Source organism: Panicum hallii, chromosome 9 (assembly GCF_002211085.1).
Source record: "Panicum hallii strain FIL2 chromosome 9, PHallii_v3.1, whole genome shotgun sequence".
NCBI lineage: Eukaryota > Viridiplantae > Streptophyta > Magnoliopsida > Poales > Poaceae > Panicum > Panicum hallii.
The window spans coordinates 11,751,510-11,777,096 of record NC_038050.1 but is presented as its reverse complement, the minus strand read 5'-3'; the positions used below and the strand labels follow the sequence as shown (position 1 = coordinate 11,777,096).

Sequence of the window (25,587 nt, the reverse complement as noted above, 5' to 3'; positions counted from 1 at the left end):
CTGCTGCAAGTTTGTTTTTGTATTCTTTCATTCGACGTGGTGGTGGAGCAAAGAGGCCCAGAGTTCAAAAAAAAAAAGCAAATAGGCCATGTGACTCGGCCCATATTTGATGCGCTGCCAGTTGAGGTCCCTGGGCCCACCGAGTCCACTCGGTAGTTAGTGGTGCCTCCTTCCTTTTCCCTTCCCCGCATTCACTTCGATACGACGGCGCCGGCGCCGCCCGGCCGCCGGCGATCGTCCCTTTCTCCCCCATTTCTGCATTCCCATCTTCCCTTCGTACGAATAGTTGCGCCCGCACCCTATCCTTCAGATGGCCGGTGCAGGCGACGCTGCCAAGGAATACGTCGCCGGATCCGTCGCCGGAATCGCCCAGGTCGTAGTAGGCCACCCGTTCGACACCGTCAAGGTGTATTTCTTTCTCTCATCTCATCGTTTCCGTTATTGCCTTCGTATGCGTCGTTCTTCGCAATTTTTGTCTTGCTCTTTGTCAGCCTGTCTCTTTCTTGCGATGCTATGCCCCTACAATAGCTGTTTGATGAAATGCTTGCAAGGTTTCATTCATCAGATAAGTATCCAACCGCGGCGTTACTGATTTTTTTTTCCTCCGATGGAGTAAGTTTGTTCTTCCAAAGTAGAGATTCTACATCAATTACTGCATCCGAATAGTTATCCTTTGCAATCTACTGAATACATTACTGCAAGATTCTGATCACGGTATATTACAGCAACTTTGCTGATATACTCTGACGCCAACTTCCACCCTGTAACGTCATCATTAAGCTCTTCTACATCCACCCATGTTTGCTGGTTAGCAAGTAGCAACAACGTGCTATTGGAATGGGGATAGCACGAGTTGCTTGCGGCTCACTTTTTGGCAGCTTTTCCACTGTTGTTTCTTCCATGAGGTGTCATGGCTTGTGGGAGGGGTGGGTTGCGATGACTTTATATATGGCCATCAAGGTTCTCCATAGTGCTGCATTCGCCCTTTATCAATTGTTTGATTAAGCTAACTTCAACTTACACAATCTGCATAATGTGCATGTTATGGTTTGTCAGTACTCAGTAGAACATCGTAGCAAATGTCTGCCGCTCATTAGGGCCCATGCAGATCATGCACAGAAGAGCAGTAGGAGCTAGGAGCACCTGCAATACTAGGGCCAGTCGACTATGCTTAGGGACTGTTTAGGTTTTTGGTTAGTAAGGCAATATCTTTACATCATAATGTTATCTCTAGGAGATTGTAAGCAGTGCTACGTTTAGATAGGAACTTAGATTGATATGTTAGGTATCATGCTTCTATGAACAGTGGTGCCTACCCACTTAAATGGTGCCAGAATATTGAATCTTTGTCTCTCAAAATTTCTATTTATTCTGGTCAATGGTCTCTGTCTGGCCTTATTTAGATGGTATTTACCCTTGATTAGGGATTTGCCACAAAACAAGGCACCAGCACCACTTCCCATAAAAAGCCCTATTTGACCTTGATGCTCCACATTTCGAGGCGTTTGTGGCATTGTGCTATGAGTTCATAAACACAAGTCTGTAGTACATTGGGAAAGTCAGCTGGCTGTGATACTGTGTGAGGTGATACTAACAAATTTAACATCTGATGATGGATTTTGTTTGTTAAGTCTGTGGCTGTTGAACAATTCCTTGTTATACTAGTGTAAAACAATGCACAAATAGCCTGTACAAACTACCAGCCAAAGCTCTTCAATCTGGATGAAATATACGATTATCATTAATATAAATTTGGTTCATGTCAATTCAAGATTTTCTTGTTAATCTGGTCCATGCCAGTTAAGATTTCTTTGTTCACTGATAGGTCAAACTTCAAGCTCACAATACTACAGCTTATGGAAAGGTGTACAAGAATGCGTTCCACTGCACTAGTAGAATACTGCTTGAGGAAGGAGTAAGCCCCCTTCTTCTTTAATATTGCTTGGTCTTGTGTCATCATCCTTCTACTTAAAGACAAGGGATCAAGTTTGCTGTGGCTGTTTTTCCTTGGAGTTCATGTTAGTCCCAGTATTAGAACCTGCAGTTGTTAAATTTAGGATTGATATACATTATCATAACATTCTGAAAGGACAGAATTTTATAAGGTTTATTCATCCACTAACTGTAGTTCTTTGCTGGCTATTTTCTGTTGCAGATTAGAGGGTTGTACAAAGGTGCATCATCTTCATTTATTGGTATAGCAGTTGAAAGCTCTCTTTTCTTCGGCACATATTCCCAAGCCAAACAATTATTACAGGTATTTAAATGATCTTTCCAACTAAAAGAATTAAGCATATAACTGTGAGCAAGCAGGAAGATTGCAAATCTTGAGTCAAGCCCTAGCATTAGTTTTAGTAAGCTTTCTTAAATTGTTTCTTTCAGGGAAACTATGAGGATGGTAGGCCACATCTACAGGTAATCATTCCTTCTGCTGCATGTAGTGGGGCCCTGATTAGCTGCATCCTCACTCCGACTGAGCTGACCAAGGTCAGTGATGCATCTAAATTCCATCTTTTCCCTAATTGATTAAGGACTTAGGATGGTTCAGGTGGCATTTAATGATGTGATGTCAAGACCTTCTTCAGTGCAGAATGCAAGTTCAAGGGAAGGATGTAATGCATGGTGCTAGGTACTCCAGCCCTCTAGATTGTGCTGTGAAAACATTGGAAAGTGAAGGGGTGAGATCAACTCGCCTCCTGCTTCTATTCGGTACCTTAAATGTTGCCAGACTAATTGTCTGTTGTTGTGTTGCAGCTTAGGGGTTTGTTCCGTGGTGGTCTGACAACATTGTTCAGAGAGGCAATTGGCAATGCTGTCTTTTTTTGCAGTTATGAGTACAGCCGATACTGGATGCACAAATATTTTGATTCTCCTCGGTTTTCCAGTAGCAGTCATTTTGTTCTGGCAAAAGATATTGGGATAGGGGTCATGAGTGGTGGCATTAGTGGAATGGCAGTAAGTATTTTGCAATTGTTTAAATTCTTTGTAATGCACCTTTTTACACCCTCATTGTGACGAGTATTTCTTATCTGTAGTTCTGGACAGCTACCCTACCTCTGGATGTTGCAAAAACTATCATACAGACCGATCCGGACCCTCATTTGAGCCGAAACCCCTTTCGAATTTTAAGCATGGTAGTGCTCTTATTATGCCTCACAATGTTGCGCTTTAATTAGCTAGTGTCTTGTCCTGATGGTGGCAGGCACAATCCACATGATTGAAATGTAACAGGTTTGTAAGAGAGCTGGGATGGGTGTCTGTTATGCTGGCCTTGGACCAACACTAGCAAGAGCTTTCCCTGCCAACGCAGCGGCAATTGTTGCCTGGGAGTACAGTGCTAAGATTCTTGGTATAAAGCGAGTATAGTATTAAGGTACTATTATATGAACATGAAATGCTTATCTCGAGATTTAACCTTCTTTCAGTTGCTTTGCTCTGTTTTGTTTCATTGTCTGTATTTGGTAGAAGATGTCATCTGCTGGGCCTTTGTCTCTGCCAGTAGACTAATAATATATATTCTGGGTTTTTCTTGCTATTCCAGGTACTCTGCACTTGTCCCGGAATTGGACTGGGAAATACACTGAATGCAACATTTCTTTTGGTTCATGGCGTGGATGTTTTTTCCCCACCACGATGAAAAAGAGGAAGGCTATATTAAGAACTCTGTAAACTTGGTGGCATCTCTACCGATTCTATCTTTGAGTTTCCATAAAAAAAAGCTGGAAATGTTGGTCCATGTAAATGAGGCAGGTTAAGGTTACCGCTGAGCTGTACCATGATAACAAACCTACTTGAGTTGGTATGGACTCGATTGTCACCAGAAAGTGGAAACGAGGATGGCAAGGTGCCTACGTGCTAAGGCTACTGTTTTCCTGTTCTGCATGAGCTATGTTTGTGGATTTAAGGAGAGAAGCTGATTCTACCATATTTTGTAAAAGCTATGGCTGTTTAGCATCATAATGTTTTTTTAATTATTTTACTGGATTTGATGTGTGGATCAAGCGTGTATTGTTTGTAATTCCATTAGTTTCTAAGTGTCTGGTATATCAGAAACTACACTGCGAAATCGCGGTATTTAATAAGTTGCGGAGGATGCAAAAGCAAAATACCTGAATCTGACTTGCAAGCGAAGTATTAGGTTAACCCCCTTCTTGGTGGGATTGTGAAATACCCCCTTGTCTGTGATTTCTCAACTTCACAGCTAATAAATGAAATCTAGGGGAAAAGGTACAAGATGTTAGCTTTGCACATTTGCATATCTCAATCTTTTTAAGCTGAAGTACAGGGAAACTGAATTAGAGAAGATGGTCAGTTGGCTCTAGCAGGTAGCGTATCCAGAGCATAGTTACCATTTGGAAGTCAATTAGTCAGCTCCGGCATTTGAGTGCACATCAGTTCACCTGCTAGATAGAGGAGCAGCGGACATGCAGGCATTCAGCTGATCATCGAGAAGTTTCCTGTTTTCAGCTTCAATTTACCTTTCTTTCTTTTTTTGAGGTCAGCTTCAATTTACCTAGAAACAACCATATGCGGCATTTGAATTGTTTTACTGTTGCTACGTTACGGCACGGTAGCAGCTGGAAAAATATACCTTTTCTGGCACGAGCGAGCAACACTCTACCGACGAAACGAAGCAAACCAGACGCCACGGCAATGTATACACACACACACGCTGCTCCAAACGACGATCGACTAGGCGATTGCCTCCTTGCCAAATGGCCGTGCGGTTTCATCCGTTGCCGGTTACCAGTTCTAAAATACTCGGGTGCGTGCACCGCGAAACCAGCCAACCTCCCCGCTAAAACTCGCTTGTCCCCAGCATCCAAACGCATCGTGAATGTGAAATCCAACTGCATCCATCGCTCCCCGCCCCCCCCCCCCCCCCCCCCCAATTTTCGCTCAACCAGGTGCAGCACGTACCTACGCCACCGGCGATCACGTTCCGATGGACTCGAACGCCGCCGCCACCATTCTTCCCACCCACGCCGCCGACGACAAGCTCCACCGCCGGCGCCGGCGCCGCCGCTGCTGCTGCGTCTGCCTCCTCGTGTCCCTGGGCGCGGCCGCGCTCCTGGGCGTCACGCTGCTGGTCCTCTTCCTCACGGTGCTCCGCGTGCGCGACCCCACCACGCGGCTCGTCTCGTCGCGGGTCATCGGCTTCGCGCCGGGCCCCGACCTCCAGTTCAACCTCACCATGCTGCTCACCGTGGACGTGCACAACCCCAACCGGGCGTCCTTCTCGTACGAGTCCGGGAGCGCCGACCTCTGGTACCGGGGCGTCCGGGTGGGCGTCGCCGGCATCGACCCCGGGCGCATCCCCAGCAGGGGCGACGGCACCATGGAGCTGGAGATGACGGTGCTCTCCAGCAGCTTCGGCGCCGAGCTGGCGCAGCTGGTCCGGGACATGGAGGCCGGCGCGGTGCCGCTGGACGCCAGCGCAAGGGTGCCCGGGAAGGTCGGGCTCTTGGGCGGGGTGCTCAAGCTGCGTGCCGTCGCCTACTCCGACTGCCACGTCATCTTCGGCGTCCCGGAGATGAAGGTCCGGAGCCAGGTGTGCCGCGACCACACCAAGCTCTGATCGGATCCGCCGGCCGGCTGCTTGGCTTGCCGTGTCTTCGACTGGCGGCGCGAGCCATGCACATAACACTTGTATGTTTTTTTTTTTCATTTTTGCGGGTCGTGGAAAAGGCGCAAGTACTGTCACTGCTAAAGAAACATATAAACCGCCTTCGTTTATAGATGAATACGGTGGTTTACAATTTGAGTGGTCAAATTTTCCTTTTGGATATTGTTCGATAATCTCCTTCCCAAACCTTGCTCGGTTAATCCTAAATTGGTGGGGATTGGAGGGGACGGAGGCTTTGTTTGGATAAACATATTTCCTCCCAATCCATGTGGATTGGAGTGGAAAATAAAATAAAATTCCACCTCAATCCCTCCCAACACGTATCAATTGGAGGGATTAGTGTGCATTCAAATAAAACATGGAGTCAAATCCCCAGCTAACACCTACGGATATAATCCCCTCCAATTCTTTTCACTCCCTAGTTTGCTAAGCAAGCCCGTAGTGGTAAAACACAATCAAGATGAGTCATAGAGGATACAACCTGCAATCCTAGGAAAAGCATGTTGATGGTAACTAAGGGGGTGTGCGTGTGATGGTATGCGCATATGTACAACATTTTGAGAGAAAAAATATATGGATGGCAAGGTTACGACGTTATTTAGGTGTATTTAAATAAAGCAGGCATGGAAAATGAAACAAAACGTGTATTGAAATCCTAATGGACCTATATTGTGTTGTTTGGGATCAGGATGGAATACTCTTTTAAAGTAGACGCGAGACCTAATTGATCAATTTTTGTATCTACATTTGTATCCGAAATGGTATCAAATTCATTCGAGCATATAAAAAATCAACGATTTGATTACTCTATTCGAATATGGCTCCACCGTTCCTTTTGATCGGTTCTCACGCATAGCCTTTAGTGGTTGATTAATTTTGGTGTGCATGCACCTTAGTACAATTACTCCCTTCATCCCAAAACAAGTATTGTTTTAGAAAATTTCAGACACATTACCCATCCTAAAAAATAACCTTGTTACCCCTAATTACTTCTAGCAATCGTAATTAAAAACCGTGTTATTTATTTAGTTTTCTAAATTCTTAATAAATATGTAAGCATTGGAGCTAGAAAAATAGCATCTACTAAGTATTTAGTTGGCTCTATGCAATAGTTTCTTAGTTTTGTATTGCTTTAATTAGATGGATCTTATTACAAGCTAAAACAACAATCTTTGTGGGATAAAATTTAAAAGCTAAAATAAAACTTATTACGAAATAGGAGGAGTACCTACGTAAGTACATATTGTACTAGTATACGACTGCGCCACCGGTTTGTTCGCCCGGTTGCCTGCCGCCACGTCGGACTGCCGCACCTCGACTGCCGGTCCGTACGTCGTCTTTCCCCTATTCTTGGCCATGGAGCAAAGACTCGAACTGCGGCAAAGATGACGGACGGGTTGCACAGGCCGATGGCGCAGCCGACGTCGGCGGCCGTGGACAACGGGTTCACCGGTGAGACGATGGCGCTGAGGGTCCACCGCCAGGCTAGTTGGCTCGTGCTCGGTATGCAAGCAAGATCCTACACCGAAATGTGTGTATGCTTAAGAATTCCGGTCCGTAACCATACCAAAAGGGCAGCAGGCCAGCAGCTACCAAAGCTTAGCGGATCCGAATTTCCGGCTCTTTCTGCACAAGTACAACCAAAGAACATGCACTCAAAGTACTCAACGAATGACTAGCAGAAGGGAACGTCAAAACTAGCAGCAGCTTAGTCAGCATCAACGTTTCGACGCATTGCAAATGAAGTGATCTGAACACCACATGCAAGTTTCAAACGACAAATTATGACATGCACTGAAGTTACAAATATTCACATGTTACACAGGATTACAAACGAATAATGTACATGGGCATACATTTCCGTGCCTAGCAGGCAGCAGTACTCATCTAGCAACTAGGCTACAGCTATAGCCAAAAACAGAACACCTAGCAATAGACCCAGCATTAGATGCCACCTTCACAACAGCGCCTCCCATGGTGGCTACAATTGGCCTATGCGATCCTGTTGGCAAATGGCAAAGACAAATTCACATCAACAGGCATCACAAATTTGAGAATCAACAGTGCGCATGCAAATAACCGATGACTGAATGCAGGTGCATTAAAACTTAAAAATTCCGAATTCAGACATTTCACACAGGTTTACCTGAAGCATTTGCATGAGTTTTGGGTTCTGCTCCAAAAGTTGGCAGAGCTTCTCTCGATCGCTAAGAAGACTCTGCGAAAAGTAAAAGTTACAACTTTCAGTCACCTTGAAATTAATTTCTCACCAAATGTAGCTTCGCAAAAAAAAACATACCTGAATGGCTTCTGGGGATGAAAAGAACTGGTTTAAGTTGATCCCTGAGTCTTGCTGCTGTTGGGAGAAACTATCACCTTGCACATTCTGGTTCTGAAGTTGTGATTGTTCCCCAGCTTGCCTCAGAGCTTGCACAGATTCCTGCTGGCTCTGATGATACAATTGTAGCTGAGGAATGGGTAGCTGGTTAGGAAACTGCAATGGAACTTGCGGCAAGATAGCACTCTGTGGATATGATAGAGGCTGATCTTGCTGTGGCAGTTGCATAGTGCCAAGTTGTTGGAGTGTCTGAGAAGGATGTGGCTGCTGAGGTGGTGGTGGGGGTGGAGGTGGCCGTGGTTGTACTGAGGAGACAGAAGGCTGAGAATTAGAAATATTTTGTGGAAGAGCAGATGAGAGTTGAACTTGTGGAAGAGGCGTGCCAAAAAATGAAGTAGGCATAGAAGGCCTACCCATCAGAAATTGTGATGCAAATGAAGGCAACATATTCGATGCAAGCATGCTGCCAGATGCAGAGTTCATGCCTAAATTTGAATCACTTATAATAGAAGCAGTTGGTGAAGGCTGGACAACACTGCCTTGGTTATACAGTGTTGCAGGAGAGCTAGAGCTCATCGTAACATGTTGAGTAGCCACAGCTGAATAAGGTTGAGGTGGCATCGGTCGAGCAGATAGACCAGAGCTGAAGGTCTCCAAAGGGATCCTATTTACTGGAAATGTGTTCCATAAAAGCTTGGCGTCTGCATTGGGTAAATCATTCGATGATGAACCACCAGCACCCGTAAGCATATATTGAGTTTGACCCTACAAAAGAAAGTTCACATCTTAGAAACTATGTAACAGATAAAAAATAAATAAGCAGCAGCATAACTAAAGATTTCTTATCTTCAATTACCTGAAGGCCTGTGAAAGCACTAGGCATACTAGTGTCAAACGATTGTGTAGGATAACCAGAAGCATTAGGTGTTTGTCGATCTCTAGAACTATAGGAAGATGACTGCCTATTAACTAAATCGGAATTTTGTGAGGGCATGGATGAAATTGGAGGCGGCATGGGTGGCAGAGGTGGATGGTTATTGGAATGTCTATGCTCGTGCCCATGGGATCCGCTTGACAGAGAAGTGTCAGAAAACTTCTGTGGACTTCTTTTCTCATATCTACTGCGGGATGATTGTTGACGAGCTGCTTGTGCAGACGATCTCCCAGATACACTAATAGGAGAAACATGATCACGGAAAGAATTCTTCTCTGGGCTAGGAACTGAATATTTTCGTTCCGAAGGATCATTAGCTTCTGAAAGCATTGCTGTCTGAGAAGAAATGTCAATACCAGGACTTTCATCATCCTTTAGGCGTGATGTGGCCCTCTGAGAAAAGGGAATTCTTTCATTCTCCTGATTTTCTGTCTCCTCAACAATGGGACCTGGAGAATTTTCCCCAATTATGACAGGTGGTGATTGGAGACTATCATCTGGTTGAGGGAAAGGAAGTTTATCATCTGAACCAGATTCCTCATCAAAGACAATTTCAATTTCCTGATCATCATCAAGATCAGCCTTGGGCTGATGTGGGTTCTCTGGCTTAGCACGGAGATTGTCATCTAAACTTGTCTGACTTTTTACTTGAGGTGCATCTCCAGTTGAGGCAGGCACAGGATTTTGACGTTCCCTCTGCCTTGCCATAAATTCATCAACATGAATGGATGGAGGCCTTCCACTAAGCGTTCCACGTGGAGTAGAGTTCACAATATTTGATGCGCTACTTGCACCGTCTATGTTTCTCTCTCTTGCAACATAGTCATCTACATGCATTGATGGTGGTCTGCTTGTGTTTGGTTTCCGCTGACGGAAAGTGTCTCTGCGTGTATGCCCTGAAGAAGCATTGTTTGTATTTAAACTTCGCGAGAACTGTCCAGTTGGTTCAGGTACTTGATTGTCCCTTGCACGCCTACTTCCATTCTCTCCCAATGTCAATTTCCTCCTGGCAGATTGGCCAGGCATTAGCTGTCTATCAGAAGAATCAGGCAACTCCCAAACCAGTCTCTTTGCAAATTCACCCTCTTGGCAGTCAACAGGCTCTTCTGAATCAACAATAACCTTCCAAGCATTGGAAAAGAGGAAAGGAGATTCATCATTTACTGGCACATCGACTAGAGATGGCATTAGATGAGCTGTCATCACAACAGAGCGAGCAATTTTGGACGGTGAGTCTGTGCCTTCTTCAAGAACCATCTGAACTGAATCTGTTGATAGCCCAGAATTCTCAAGAATTGAGCGTAGTAATTTGATCGAATTCAGTACCTGAGAAGTAACATCAATATTAGAAATAGGATGGCAAAGCAAAATACTCAACATAACAACATAGTAATATACCTGGGGTAAAAGGGACTTTCCAACAGAAGTCTTCGAATTTTCAAGGCCCTGGCATATCTTCTCTTCGAATGTCTTCAAGAATGATGCAATCTCATTCAGACTCTCACCAGATGATTCCAAGGAATCACTAGGATCAGAAGGGAGCCCAAATAGATACCTCAATATTAACAGACCCTCAAGACTAAAAACAACAGAACGATTATCAGCTAGTGCATCTATAGTTCCAGATATGGTAATGCATCGACATCATAATGTACAGATATAAATAAAACTAATCAACAGCCAGTAAGATTTGCTTTGGTATGAACCCTGACTATGTGTGTGTGTGTGTGTGGGAGGGGGGGGGGGGTTGGGGGGGATTCAACTAGCTAAACAAATAGCAAAATTTGAATTAGCATGGAGAATTAGCTAAATGTCCAATCATGTTTGAAGTAACATTGGAATCAACAAGGAAGTTGTTTAAAGATCTTAAATATGTATCACTGTATAGCAATTACATCTTCAGCCCACAAACCATAGGCAATTGAAACTAAAATAGGTGCTACTTCTTCCCTATCCTGTGCACAAATCAAAGGCAATTGAATGGATCTCTGAGAACCTTTCCAGTGAACATTGCAAATGCTGAAGCAAATAAAATCAAAGCAGAAAAAACTAAAACGAACATCATGCATCTTTCCACTAGCAGGACTCACAATGGATTCAGGACTGAGGGCATGACGATGGACCAGAAACAGTAACAAAACTAAGAAAATGAGTTTTACCTTTTGTGAGCTGGATAACTTCTACCAGCAGTGGGTAGAGAATTCACAAGAAATAAATGGAAGAATAAGAACTCAATAAAATGGAATGGAGAAGGTGAAAAAGAAACAGATCCAAAATGCCACGGGTATATCATACATGCACAACATGGCAGTGTGATACCCGGCAGATCATGATCCTAAGTGAACGGTCCTCTTACCCATATGTATTGATAATAGGACCATCCACAGTGGATTGTTAGTGTCTGGAGATCACGCTTATCTCCCCATACATGCATGGCCCAGTGCCACGGCACAAGGTCAACACCACATCCACACTTCTTTAGAAAGTATATGTTGACAACCATAACAGATAGCAAAAAGGCAAGTGCTTAAAAAATTGGCACATACATTGAGCATTGACTGCAAATAGTGCCTCTACACATTACTTATGCAGAGCAGATGCTATTGAAACATTCAAAAGCAAGAAAAGGGAGCAACGCTTACTTTTCACCATACTGGCTGAGGGCGATAGCACCAAGTGTCAAGGAATAAATTGTTTCTACCAAATAATCTGTTGGTTGATCAGAACCAATATTTTTTATGAGCTTCTTCCAGCACTTGAACAATGAGGAAAAGCAACTCCAATTATCCACAGTTGACGAGTTACGGTTAGCATCATTCTCATCTTTTTCAATAACATCTTGGTTGGAAGTATGGATTTGTGATAATATCAAAGTAACTGCACTTCTAAAGGTATAAGAAGAAGCCAATTCCTTGAATGCCAGGGAACATGCTAACATTTCCCGTCCAACAGGTAAAATCTGGGATATTATATCATTACATGATAAATATTATAATCATACACAGAAATATATAGAAATAAATATGAACAGAGATTTAAGAGTGATATCAAAAAATTTCAATAAATATACAACTCAATAATGGTTTATCAAATTTTGAGTGCCATATTATACAATTTATTTAAAAATTAGCATCTATGAAAACCAATGATGAAAACATTGGGAAACATGTCAGGTGGAAACAAGCTAACAAGTTTCAAATATACTAAAAAACATCTCTGCTATAGGGAAGAGCAAGTTCTACATCCACATAACACTTAAGAACAAACATAATCCCATCTGCAAGATACCCACAAAAAGAAAGACGAATCCCAAGTGTAGTAGTGCAAAGCTATTATTGTTCCATGTTTATATTGTCACACCTATTATTTATGTTTTTCCCTCATCTAGCCTAGCGCTGAGTTTTCTTTAGATTTTTTTCTTAACTTCAACATATATAATAGCAAACATGTGCAATTTCCAATTGTTAGCTTTTCCCCACCTATTATTTTCCCACAGGATTAAGGACAGCATGCTATAAAGTAAATAATTAAATAAGATATTATTAAGAGCGTTTCAATACGCATCAAAACCCATGTTACAAGAATAGACTAAGAATAAACAAATCAAAAGAAATGTACCTGGCAGAACGTCAAGAGGTGATGCATGATAGAAGAGCACTCGTGAACAGATTCCTCACTCAGGGGCCTATGTGAATGGAAAATCATTAATTTTAGTACATAAATAGATAAATGATTCTAGATAAATAATGGCGTAGTTGTGTGTTTACTCTTCAGCAATAGCCTTCTCGTTATTAGATGGGTCAATACTAAAGATATATGCAAGAGATTTAAATAAAGGAATCCTCCATTTGAGCATTAGATCATTCGTGGAGCTGGAGGACGCTCTCCCAAAAGTCATATCATCCAAAAAACATACACTGCTACAATTCTGTAATAACTTCCTAAGAATCCTTGCGACTCCCATCTTCCAAAGCAATGCCTGGATTAAGAGAAATGAGAATATGAGATAGGATGAAAGAGAAACAGCTTCCAAGAATCATATATGGCAGAGAACCTCTCACCTTGCCATTGGGATGCTCAGCTAATTTCACAATAAACTGAAGCAACTGATGCACCTGGAATGCATAAAGAACCTTCAGGTTTTGCCAATGCTGAATGCTGACATAATAAATGATAACAGGACTGAATTTGAGGAACCAAAAAAAGGCTTCAACCAACTATGATGCCAAGAAAGTAACTCAGCATTATGTGCTCCCTTGTTATACAGGTATGCAAATAGAACTGTTCTGAAGTTTGGTTCTTGACTTATTAGCAAAGACAATTCTAGGCACAACTAGAAATGTCCTATACGGTATAAAATCAGGAACTTCTCGAACAATGCAGACAGGAGGTTCCTGCAAGAATCTTGCAAGTTTTCAGGACACCACAGCATCACCAGTTTGTGTGTGGCAAGCATCAAGGTCTATTGGAGGCTAATCCAGTGGAACTGATTGTTAAACTTCCAAAAAAAAGGAAGGAAAAAAAAGAGAAACCAGAACAAGGCTTTGGATTTGACCCCTGTTCCAGGAACCAATTTCAGATGGAGCTCAGAAGATTCCAATCTCTCTTGTGGACGATACCTTTAAGTGTGCTGTATATAACAGAAACTGCTTCAACTTGCTAAAACAGACGGGGACAACAAAATCGGACCCAAAAAAATAACTGCCTTTTAAGAAGCTGGTCAGACAAGGGATTGCATTTCTCATGAGGTAAGTACTAATTTAACCCCAAGAGTTTGAACAGTAATGCATTTATAATCACCAAATTAAAGTGAGAGCATACATATTATGCAAGTATAATCGATGCACATTCCCATACCTTAAATATATCTCTCTCTGACAGGGAAGTTGCATCAACTTTATCATCTAACCATATAAATATCGGGCGAAGAAGAACCACTGCACACACAATCTTTTCTGAGGCAACACGAACAATGAAAATACGAAGCATGTCTTGTATCACCATCAAGGCCTATAAGATATAACAGTATATGTAAGAAGTGATCAAGAGAAAGGTAGTTAGCTTTGGAGTGATAACCAAAAGAAATAAAGCCAGTACGTACCGAAGTAGCAAAGTTATCAATGATATGAGCAAATCTATCAAGTTGTGGCGTCAGCCTCACAAGTAATATGTCTACATGTTCAGGATGCAGGTACCAGTTCACCTCTTTCTCCACCTGAGGCCCTAGAACTGTACTAGTACTCAAAGATCTAATAGCACTCAGTGAAGGAAGTTCATCTTTCCATAGCCATATGCCTTCATCTGGGAACAGATCACCCTTACAGTGCACAAAAGGTATTAGAACAGGAGAAAAAACTCTAAACATGACATCAATACTATTTGAGATATAAAACAGGACTTATAAAGTCATCTTAATGGCCATTTTCCCATTTGGTTTGAGGACATGTGACACATATTGGTTGAAGTTTACAGGGGATGACGTGGTGAAGGAGCAAACCAATTCATCCATAAACAAGTAGCTTTGGATCCTAGTTAGGATTCAGAGGTCCATTTGTTGTCCCATCCTCAAAGCATATACATTATACGAGTCCCAGAGGTACATAAGTAGCCAAAATGCTTACCAGAAGACAAAGCAGACTAAAAGCAGCCTTTGGACCTAATGGTACGGACGCATTAGTAGCCTCAACATTTTCAAGAAGGAAATGAAACAGACCAGGTGCCCAATTATACAACGGCCAGCAAGCAAGTGCTGATGTAATAAGATGGCAAACAACACCAAAACCAACAGCAAAAGTAGGAGACATGAAGGACAAATCTGCAGCACATGCTGCTAGTCTTGGGCTGCATGAACAAAGTTGCAGACATGTGTTAGAAAAAGGGGGTGATTGAGAGGGGAGTGTAGGGGGTATAAAATATATGTGGTATGCAACAACCTAACTTCTCGATGTAACTGCAGAAGAGAATTAAGAAGTTTTTTGTTGCGATATTGTTCTTTTGTTTCCTGCAAAGAAGAAATAACCCAAGCCCATAAGAATTAGAAGCTTTGACACAATTGATGTGCTCATAAACAGAGGACATATGCACATTGACCATGTCACAAAGAATAGGAAGTGCAGCTTACACGTAATATATGAAGTAGATTTATCAACAAGACAAGTGAGGGAATCATGAGGTCAACAATAGCTTGCTCATGAGTTCGATCTAGAAGTAATTCCGTAGTAGAACTTAGTTCAGCCCCTTCATCAACAAGGTAATCTGAAGGAAGAATAATTGTGAAGTTTTAGCACATGAAGATTCGTGAATAAAAGAATCTAAATTTATACCAATATCACAAATTCCATCTCACAACAGAAAAATATAAAGCATAAGGTGCTCACCATAACTATTTGATAAGCGCTCAAGCATAGACTTGCAGTTCATCAGGACTATGTATATAACAGTAAGGGCACCTTCTTCAAAAAGGGACGATGCCACGGCCTTCACAGGCAGCAAAAAGGTTGGCATGTCAAACTATTAAGTCATGAACAAACAGGTGTTCCATAAGCATTAATCTCTTACCTTATCATCCGAAATAAATGCCAAGATGCGGAAAGCTGTTGTTAATTGGACCACAGAAGTGCTGCACAGGGCAACTCCATCGAAATACTTGTCCGCAACAAGTTTACCAAGAAGATTATCAATGACCTGACCATCTGAGCTACTATTTGAATCTGCAACTACATTTTCGACATCCATTGAGTCTGACACAAGCACATTTCCAGAAGAAAGATGAGCATCTCCACCAGATGCGAGAATTGCAGAATAACGAAGAAGCCCACATGCACCATTTCTCTGATAAACAACACCAGCATCTATCCATTCAAGCAACCTTGTTGGTGCATCTTTCCTATTTGAACCTGGAGAAGATGAATGCAGAGCCTTGTGCAGATCAACAGCAAATCCAATCCATGACTTAAGTGATGAAGAAGTTGAGTCGGCAACCAAAACTTCAAGAATTTCTGCAGCTGAATGGAAGATTGCGAGACCCAAAGGCGATCCTCCTAAGATCAGACAGAAAGGCATGTAAGCTCACGAATACTTTACAAAATCTAAGAAATGGAAGGACTCAGAAGAACATAATGATCATATCAACCATTCTTAGCCATGACTGAATCAAGATCCTTGTATGAAGAGAGAGATCTCAATAGAACTGATATTGCCTGCAACAGGAATATTGACATCACTAAAAATTCAAATAATTTTCATAAGAGAATAGTAGAGGTAAACAAACATGTACCTCGGGAAAGTACCCAAGAGCTAACAATGCTTGCCGACCAGAATCAGACCTGCATCACAATGTAAACCTATGTGGTCATATGGTGTCATGGAAAGACCTTTTTTTTTTATCTTATGGTGTCATGGAAAGATCTACAAAAGAAGATACTCGAAACAAGAACCTATCCCTTTCTACAAGCGCAACCTTTCGTGCTGAGAATTTAACTAGGTATCTTCAATTTCAGATATAGGTATTATAGCTAAGATATATAAGTTACAGGCATTTGACTAGACCACTGAGAGGACATCATTGAATGACTGGACAAAGATCCAGATAATATTAGTGTTGTCTCTATTATTGATTACTAAGATAGAACAGATAATTTTGCCTGAAGAAAAAACATTTTAAGATCAGGGTACTGGACTTAAAAAATTGGAAAATAATCTCAATTTGCTGCTTCTCATCATTCTTTTACACAACTATTCATACGCACAGTAAATCTATCAATCAAACACTTTCATCAATACTGACCTTGAAATAGCACAAAGTTCCCAAAGAACCCACAAAAGTTCATCAGAATTCGGAGGAACTGAAAGTATCCTATTTGCAGCACTTCCCTACAGAGAGCAATTCGATTATCATTAGAAGCAAGAAAGTATATAGCTCAAACGTGATCAGTTATTTGCATGTAAATTATGTTCCTGTAGCAACAGAAGTTTGACATAATATAACTACAAGTAGATGTAACGGCATTCATAGTGTGGATGAAATGATACATAGTATGATGGACTGAATGATTTCACAAAAACATGTGAAAACACAACACAGTGCACAGGTACTGATGTCTAGGCCCAGGGCCTCATCAACACTAAGGCATGATGGTGGTAGGAGTGGGCAGATACCATGCACAAGAGTGGGTGCACAGGGAAGGATAGGGACATGTGAAGGTGACTATTAGAAATAGCTTATTTTGTACCCTTATTTCACAATGACATGAGGCATCCTATTTAGAAGAGTTCACTAATAACAAGACCATTAGAATACATACTCTTTAAACTGAACTGTTTAATATTATCTGTTTTCTTTGGAAAGTAATTTCATGGCAGCAAAAATGTCAAGTTGCCAGTCCTGACCTGTAGGGCATGCCCCACATGACACCTTTTCTAATTTGCAATCCATATAGTCAGTCTATTCAGTGTGTCAAGTATGCAGGTGAAAAAGCTCATAATAAAACATTACAAATTGAATAAGTGTGATGCAACTGCACAAACCACTTTAAGATGTAATTCCGTGATTATCCCAACTTCTTGTGGACGGCAGAAGAACCCTTTTGATAAAAGAACAAAAGCCTGTCTAAGAGTTATGCATTCTGCTTTATTCACATTTTCCACATCTTGAAGAGAAAGAACAATAACCTCAGTCGCTTCAGGTTGACTGAGCAAGAACGACAACCCTGGGAACAGAAAAGAGTAAGTTGTCATAATTTCAGGAAAATCAAGACTAAGATTATTCCAGTTCAAGAAACGTAAAATTGCGACCGAACCTGAACGAGAAAACAGGAGGGAGAGGATAATAGATTCAATCGATGATGCTATGCCCATCAAAATTTCGGCAGCAGGCCCACTTGCTAAATGCAATATAGGCGATGACAATAAGGCTGCTGACAGAGGGAAAAAACTTCTTTCCTGCTTAGTACAGAACGTATCTCAAGTCATAAATTTAGCTGTAAAGCTTCTGTGCAGACTGATAATCAACAGGTTGCAGAATGCATTGCCATTTTCATTTAAGCAGCTAAGTTAAATTATTGGGGAAATTGTCTACATGACACTACATAAATATCAACCTGTTGGTGAAAAAAAATTGTCCTACAGATTAAAAAAATGAGTGTCGAATAGACAAAAAAGGATTGTCCTACAGATCAAAAAATGTCCTACAGACAAAACCACAGAAATGAAGTGTGCCCTAAACAAATTTCCCTAAAATATTGCTCATCTTGTGATTTTACGTAGTTAAGAATGATAATCAACAGATGGCAGAAAAAAAAATTCTCATATTAAGATCAATTTGTATCCAATTGCCCGGTTCGGCCACGACAGATATAATGTATTCCCCCAAATCATATCCTACCTGACAAGCTTCCTATCTTAAATTCAATTTGACAAGACAGCTGGCAAAAGTTTACCTATTTTAAAGATAAAGAGTGATATAACTATCAGCTCCATCATAAATATTAAAATCAGAATGTAATTATAGAGGATGGGTCAAAGCCCATTCTTTTGAAAAATGAAATCCTAGTAAGGACCAATATAGGCCAACAAAAAACCCAAATAAGATACAATGAGTACAGCGGTATATAGTTCAGCACTAGTAAAAATGTAACAACAAAATAGAATAGTGCATACACAAGAGAGCTGCATATGATTGGCTTCAGAAAGAATAAATCTGGGTAAAACACCAAACCAGAGAAATAACAAAGTGCACCACAAACGGAAAAGAAAAATAACCACGACGAGTACTTCCATCACTCAAGCTGTGTATGAAATGTTGAGAGCTAGTAATAGAGGTTAGAGGATTGAGCTAGTAAGGTTTGGACTCTAATTCCTATAACAGACATGAAATGTTGAGAGCACACAGTGTTCATAGCCCATCAAAACAGCAGTAAGATGAGGGAGAACACCCTTATCCTTGGTCCTCAGCCCTATATTCAACTTAAAAACTGTCTAATGTAGGATAATGGATGAATTGAAAGACTGACATAAAACCATAGAAGATAATGCAAATTCATCACAAGCATTAACCCAACTTCGATCAAGATTACCAGAGAAAATAGGTACATAATGTGTAGAAAAACAACAATCCATGTTCAGAGTATTACCTGGATAAGAGATAACAAGTATGGATCAGTATCATACTGCAAAAAACTGTACTTAGAAGAAGTTATAAGATCAATTGTCGCTTTGTATGAAAGTAAGCCTTCCAAATGTTCAGACTTAAATATTCTTCTAGCAGTAGCCACTGGTGAGGGATCTTCGATAGGGCCACAGAAAATTATCAATTTCTGCATCAGCATTTGTCAACATAAAGTCATGGCTTAACCCACATCACTTTTAAGGAGAATGACAATGAGTATACAACTGCAATAAGTATTTGCCTGTAAAATGACAAACTGAATCTTACCGACATTTCAGTAAGTTCAACAATAGCAGAAATAAGAAATGGAACTCCATCTGTGGAAAGTTTATCAGCCGGAAGATCGGAAATCACTTTGACCACTGCAGACTGCCAAACAACCAAAAGCTTCTTATCATCTACATATAATACACTAAAATTGAATGTAAAGGTCAGTTGGTTGGGGGATTCGGGCGTAGGAATTCTTCGAACCTCGTATTTAGATAGTATCTCATAAAAACGCAAGCGTTGTAGAACATATGTTGCTAGAGAGGCGATATCATGCCTTTCCTTTTCCAGTAGAAGCTTCAACAAAGAGCAATACCCATCGCTGCTGCCACCAGGTATACTGTTGTGATCAGTTCGCGGCCACCATCCCAGGAAAGCTTCACATCCAAAAGCATGCCGAGTAGCATGCTCAACAATACCTAGGAGAAGCAATGTGGTAGCTGCAGATTTTGGTGTCTTCCAACATAGAAGATTAATGATTTGCCCCATCCCACCACTACTAACAAAATTAAAGCAACTCTCCTTTGAGGAGCATAGTAGGAGAACCAAACTCAAAGACAGGACCAACCATTTGTTCTGAAATTAAATTAGCATGAGGATAAATAAATGTTGAAAACACATTTAACGGATATGTAGAAAATCAAGGTAAACATGATATAAACTACCTGAGAAGGGCATTGCAGATCAAGTAAAGAAAAATTCTTGTAATATGGGAAACATTGGTTAAACAGCTCAACTAGAATCTTGGTCGTAGGCAATTCCTCATCTACTCCAAATGCAAAGCCATTATCATTGCTATCAGCAGCAGCATGGACATTTTTCCAAATTTCAGAGAGCTCATTGCAAGCTTCAGTAAGAATTTTGTTAATTTCCTGAGAATCAGAATCACTCTTGGTGAAGGCATTTGCCAAGTCTTGATTCCAAGTATGTAGGATATGGTTTGTACTAGCAGTCACATATTTGGAAATAGCTGAGATAACTGCACTTCTTAGGTTAGGAATAAGATTTTCCACAGCAGAAATTTGGTACATTTTCAGAGTCAAATGTAAAACTTTCTTCGCTTCAAATGATAGGTCAACATCGGTGGCTTGAAAACTCAATGGTTTCAATGAAGATAGTGATTCTTCAAATGACAATTTGGATGAATATAGTGCGGGTGGGAGGTCCTCAAGCTTTCCCTCTGATGGAGAGCTAACAATGTTTGCAAGAGAATGGTCCAAACCCAGTTCTATGTTGAATTGACCAAGATCTTCAGCGGTATTACCATAGATTACAAGAGTGAGGCTGCGATAAGTTCCACGCAGCACTAAATGGTTTGTCACAATAGCCTGCAAGATAAGGAAAACAAAGAAATTTATAAGCAGCTAAAGAAGAATCATGCCCCACATTATCAGGAAAGGAAATAACAGCACAAGCAGATGTGACAGATACTACCAAGCAAATGGCTGCCACACGATTTACATGACCAGCAGGAAATTTAAAACAGACAGTCTAAATTGTGTAAAGAACACCAGATATGTTTGGCTTATTTTTTATGTCCATTAACTTGTAAACTGTCACCGCAGATAACAAAACTTGTTTGTGACTGGAGGGCTCAATAAGCTAGAGAAGTTAAAGAACCAGGGACCCATAACTTAGTTTGGTCAAGTTGTTATTATCCATGATTACCAAGTAGAAAGCATCGAACTGTTGCTGAGTTAGACTGCTTGGATATTCATTTTTTTTAAAAAAAAACAGCGTATGTCAAAGAGTTTAAATAGCAACCATCAAATTTTCTTTATAAGGATCAGATCAGGATCCTGAAATCTGGTTTTTTAAACACAAAATGAGCTTCACCACATGTTTTTCACGAAAGAACATAAAAAATCAAAAGAACTAGTTCGTACAAAACAATGATTTGTATTAATAGGATCTCAAGTGGCAACTTAAAACCATTTAAACACACTCATTAAACAGTTTCTAAAGAATCTTTAAAATCCTTCATCTAAATAAACACCCATTCAGGGACATAATTTTGCAGCTTTCAGTTCAAGGACTCAAATGTCACACTCAGGAAAGCTCAGGGTCTTACAGTCACTTAGTGCAATTTACAAATCTCAAATAAACGACTATTACTTCACCCCTGCCCACTGTCCTATCCATCACAGACAAATAATTATCATTAAATCTAGAAATTGCAGTTGAAATTTACTTCTGATCATCAAACCACAAAGATTCATATGATATTAGTCTGATGAATAAAACATTGAACAGATAATCCAATCCTCAGCTGACAATGCTCAATGGCATACATGCATGCATGTGCAAATCAATCCACAAAAGTTCATGTAAGGTGAACCGCAGTAGAACCCACTAGCACCACCTAATGTCCTTCAAGCAGTATCGATAGAGTAGACTTCCGCTATGGTAAACTATTGATTCAGAATAGCATTAGGAACCATTGAACCAAAATGTAAGAAATTTCACTAACTTAATATGAAACATTGCTATGCTCTTAGGCCCAAAGTGAGGTATGAAGAAAACTCGTGGTAGTGTAGCGATGGTTGCGGTCAAGAGTAGAACGGCGTCATAACCTAAAGTGTGGTATACAGAATTGCTGCTTCTCTATAAGTGATTAATTAGTTTCTTAGCATAAGCTCAGTTACATTGTATCTTATCTTAACTGGCCACAATATTATTCCCATTAGTTGAAATTCAAAAAGACTAAATTAGGTTGCTTCAGTTCAGAGGTCTCTATCAATCATCTAAATTGTCTTGGAATACATAAATATAGAAATGTTCTTTAGGCTCAGATTTTTCTTCAACCTGGCCCCAGACTCTTGTCGGGCTGAATGGGAGAAGAGCTCCTGACCAGTCAACCAAGGGCACGTGTCCTACCCTACCATAACACCTTGGATCCTTACCCAGCCAAGGACTACGACAATCCTTAGACCTTACTAAGTTGAACCCTTAAACATTTTGTAGAGCAGAACAAATGCAGTAACAAGATATTGAAAGAAACAACAAAGAAATAACAAGCTCCAGTTGGGAGAACATGACAAAATAGAAACTAAGAATAATATATCATACCTCAACTTCTAGCACATTGGATGAAGAATGTGAATATAAGAAAGGCTGGCAAAGACGCCTAAACCGAGACTCCCCATCGCAGTGAACAAACACTTCTAAAGCAAATGAAGGTGGTGATGTAGCACTGGATATAATAACATTAACAGTAGTCAGGGAACCTGGCTCATCATCAACATAGGCAAAAGGCAGTGTGTATAAATTGTGTATGCATACTCCTTGCACAGGTGAACAATCAGTCAGTTATACTTGAAATTTCACACTGAAGAAAACTGGAATCTCACTCTTAATGACACTCTTAAGAAACAGAAGCATCAATCGCTAACAGCAAGCCATATCAGCAGAACAATCAAATCTTAAAAGAAAAAAAGAAGTGTATAAAGGAGATCGGCTCAGGCTTAATGAACTGAACAAGTAAGCAGATGCTGTAATTTACCATAACTACATCTAGAAACAACAAAATGAGAAGTTTGTATGGGGATAAGGTTAAGCTGTCCTTGGCATATAAAGTACCATCACATACTAAGTGTTCCTTAGGCTTATTCATATACCACCAAAATGACTACTATCAAGGATTATCATCGATACACATATTACTATAGGTTACCCTGCGAAATAAAAAAAAACTAACTGAAAACCTTTGCAAACTCTTTGAAAATCACATGAATTATTTTTAAAAAATCCTGAAAATTGTCAGCTAAGAAGCATGGACCATATACATGGAAAATCTCAAAAACATAATCTCATTTGCAAGATACAAAAAAGACAAATTGCTAGTGTGAAAGGAAAAGTCATAACATACATTTGGAACCGTTACATTTCAATATTTCCATATCTCATTTGTTCAATCCTAAACTAGGCAATCATTTGAGAACATTGTAACTTCTAAATTGGATCTTAAATAGTTTTCAAAATTCTGTGCTTTCCATAGAACCTATCCCCTGTTAATGTTAGTGCTAGGACTGTAGTTTTAACTATCTACCATTGTTACTATCAGAAGGCTTCAGAACTGTAAGACATTGTATAAAAGAACTTGTATTCGATTCAAGTGTAATGCAGCCATTGTTGCTGTCAGAAGGTTTCAGAACTGTAATAGATATATTTACTCATATAACTAAAAGCACTTGACAAATAGTTTACTGATTTTCATATATTTTCAGAACTGTATCATAGAACTGTCAGAAGGTTTCCATATATTTTCAGAACTGTATGATCTAACGAAAGAAAATCATTCCAACACTTGTATCTTTTTCAACTTTTACTCATATAACTAAAAGCACTTGACAAATAATTTACTGATTTTGTTGTAATCTTATCTTACAGTACAGAAGCAAACGGAACGCTATTATCGAACACCTAGATAGTTGGGAAAGAGTGATATTAAAGCTTCAAGGATAAAAATGGACACACAAAGGCATGTCAGTCCAACTTGTAAGTTGTAACTAACATATTATTTACAATGTGTAGAGTCATCCTCGAGCAAATGCAGTCACCAATACATAAAACTGTTCACACTTAACACATAAAGATTATCAGATGTTACAAAGTAATCCTTGATTTTGATAAACTACAACAGAAAAATAAATTAAACAGGGCACTCCTCTGCAGGACACATTCTATCACAAGTAACCTTTACATTGGAGATATATTTTTGTGCTGATTATAAGAAGGTAATAAATACAAGAATGCCGTAAGCACAAACACCAATATTCAAAAGAAATGCCTCTTACCCGACAAGGGAAATGTTTGACGTAGAAGGAGCTGCATTCTGCTCAAGAAACTCACAAGCAGTGATCACAACAGGTTCAGAAAACAGCACCTGCATGAAGTAACATTGTAAAGTGCACTCAGGATAAGAAATAAATACGAAGTTAAAAGAGTATCCCCCCCCCCCCCCATCTGAAGATTTGTTAGTTGCAATCCTTGACACCTCAATGTTCGATTCTTGACGCAGAGGAAAATGTCTCAAGGTGGGCACTTTTGGGTATTTGAATACCAACTGCCACTCCTTCATATCCTATCATTGCATTCCTAGCTTAGTAGAAAATGTCCCAAGGAAAGGTCCTAATAAGATGCAGACGATTGTATCAAACAGGGACAAGAAATAGTTGCTCCAGTGTTCAGGTTCTCATTTGTATTGAATCCACTTAAAGAATGGTCCGGTATGTCTAACTATGTTTCAATTAGGTGATACCAGCAACTTCACTGAGCTGCACACGCAAATGTGAAGCCATGGTGGTGCAGAGCTAATGTCATGACTCCTGAACTTCTGGAACCAAATAGGTTGGTTCTCCCCAGGGAATAACTACTAGCTGTATTCTGTGAGACCTAAACTTATCTAGCATGATTAGGTCAGAAAATCTCATGGGACCGCTTCACATAGTGAATAGAATTTGTCTATACAATTGCTGCATTGAACCAAATCTCTCCAATTACCTCTTACCCTCAGCCTCGCCCCCACTATATGCACGTGGTGCGCTAATGCACCAATGAAACCTAGCAGTCTGCAAACTAACAGAGCGCCTGCTCACCCAGCGGTAGCTTGGTCGCAGATTCCAGAGCAGATTAAACAAAAAGGGGAAGAAACGGGGTTGGGAACCGTACCTCGTCGACGTACTCATCCAGCTGGGAGTGGAGGATCGTCTGCGCGAACAGCACGACCGGCTCCGGTCGGCCCATCGCCGCGAATCAATTAATCCCGGATGCCCCGACTTGGAGTCGCCGTTAGCCACGCCTGCGCGGGCCAAAGCAGGGCAGAGGGCCTAAAACCCTAGCTCCCGCCGGAGCGTGAGAGGGGAGGAGAGGGGACGCAAGCGTCCGCGGGTGGAGTCCGCAGCGTAGCGAGCCCGCGCGGGGTACAGGCTCCGGTTAGCCCTCCTCAGTGACGAAGTCGGCCGCGGCGGCGGCCAGGAGGAGGGTTTGGTTCAGGGGCCAAGGAGCGTGGCAATGAAGGGGACGGTCCTTTTCCTTAGCTTCACCCTTTCTTTTCTCTGTTTTTCCCTCGTCGAGAGACGGTAACTTGTCGGTCGGCCTTTTTTCCTTCGCAAACAAAAACCCTCCGTGTCACTCTCCGTTACTCTACTCCTCCATTGTTTAGCTAGAGTGCGTATGCGGTTCAAAAAAGAAAGCTAGAGTGCGTATGAAAATCCGATGTTCTTCTGAATGGATATATAAAAAAAACTTTAACACTT

General features: G+C 40.9%; 3 protein-coding genes across 5 annotated transcripts; 2 read left to right on the top strand and 1 right to left on the bottom strand.

Annotated features, from left to right (window-relative positions):
• Nucleotides 1-157: 157 nt before the first annotated feature.
• Nucleotides 158-4,106, top strand: LOC112873604 (mitochondrial arginine transporter BAC1). The gene is made up of 9 exons (XM_025936615.1): nucleotides 158-406; nucleotides 1,826-1,915; nucleotides 2,156-2,257; nucleotides 2,383-2,487; nucleotides 2,586-2,678; nucleotides 2,755-2,955; nucleotides 3,036-3,134; nucleotides 3,232-3,373; nucleotides 3,542-4,106. The coding sequence occupies exons 1-8, from the start codon at nucleotides 311-313 to the stop codon at nucleotides 3,364-3,366; spliced, it is 921 nt and encodes a 306-aa protein (XP_025792400.1). The 5' UTR covers nucleotides 158-310; the 3' UTR covers nucleotides 3,367-3,373; nucleotides 3,542-4,106.
• Nucleotides 4,107-4,945: 839 nt separating this feature from the next.
• Nucleotides 4,946-5,696, top strand: LOC112877852. The gene has a single exon (XM_025942227.1). The coding sequence runs from the start codon at nucleotides 4,946-4,948 to the stop codon at nucleotides 5,576-5,578; it is 633 nt and encodes a 210-aa protein (XP_025798012.1). The 3' UTR covers nucleotides 5,579-5,696.
• A 1,671-nt stretch (nucleotides 5,697-7,367) lies between these two features.
• Nucleotides 7,368-25,370, bottom strand: LOC112877926. Of its 3 annotated transcripts, none has more exons than XM_025942301.1 (28): nucleotides 25,001-25,370; nucleotides 24,127-24,215; nucleotides 22,400-22,614; nucleotides 19,996-20,658; nucleotides 19,535-19,906; nucleotides 19,331-19,432; nucleotides 19,029-19,211; nucleotides 17,697-17,838; nucleotides 17,425-17,606; nucleotides 16,685-16,770; nucleotides 16,175-16,223; nucleotides 16,031-16,097; nucleotides 15,457-15,938; nucleotides 15,276-15,375; nucleotides 15,020-15,153; nucleotides 14,832-14,899; nucleotides 14,520-14,739; nucleotides 14,000-14,215; nucleotides 13,756-13,908; nucleotides 12,960-13,013; nucleotides 12,666-12,877; nucleotides 12,517-12,583; nucleotides 11,541-11,857; nucleotides 10,297-10,477; nucleotides 8,821-10,224; nucleotides 7,926-8,729; nucleotides 7,773-7,844; nucleotides 7,368-7,628 (listed from the first exon to the last, which is right to left on the bottom strand). In XM_025942301.1, the coding sequence occupies exons 2-28, from the start codon at nucleotides 24,161-24,163 to the stop codon at nucleotides 7,608-7,610; spliced, it is 6,603 nt and encodes a 2,200-aa protein (XP_025798086.1). In that variant the 5' UTR covers nucleotides 24,164-24,215; nucleotides 25,001-25,370; the 3' UTR covers nucleotides 7,368-7,607. The 3 variants fall into 3 exon arrangements, with proteins under 3 accessions (XP_025798086.1, XP_025798085.1, XP_025798084.1); XM_025942300.1 differs by having other exon boundaries at nucleotides 22,400-22,523; XM_025942299.1 differs by lacking the exon at nucleotides 25,001-25,370 and adding an exon at nucleotides 24,327-24,425 and having other exon boundaries at nucleotides 22,400-22,523.
• Between the last annotated feature and the right edge of the window lie 217 nt (nucleotides 25,371-25,587).

Excerpts from the sequence above, each read along its gene's own strand:
- LOC112873604 (XM_025936615.1), top strand. The coding sequence starts at position 311 with ATGGCCGGTGCAGGCGACGCTGCCAAGGAATACGTCGCCGGATCCGTC. Across the intron at positions 1,916-2,155 it reads GAATACTGCTTGAGGAAGGA|ATTAGAGGGTTGTACAAAGG; the intron begins GTAAGCCCCCTT and ends TTTCTGTTGCAG. Across the intron at positions 2,679-2,754 it reads AAACATTGGAAAGTGAAGGG|CTTAGGGGTTTGTTCCGTGG; the intron begins GTGAGATCAACT and ends GTTGTGTTGCAG.
- LOC112877852 (XM_025942227.1), top strand. The coding sequence starts at position 4,946 with ATGGACTCGAACGCCGCCGCCACCATTCTTCCCACCCACGCCGCCGAC.
- LOC112877926 (XM_025942299.1), bottom strand. The coding sequence starts at position 24,410 with ATGAAGGAGTGGCAGTTGGTATTCAAATACCCAAAAGTGCCCACCTTG. Across the intron at positions 16,098-16,174 it reads CTCTTGGGTACTTTCCCGAG|GCAATATCAGTTCTATTGAG; the intron begins GTACATGTTTGT and ends TTCCTGTTGCAG. Across the intron at positions 7,629-7,772 it reads AACTCATGCAAATGCTTCAG|GATCGCATAGGCCAATTGTA; the intron begins GTAAACCTGTGT and ends ATTTGCCAACAG.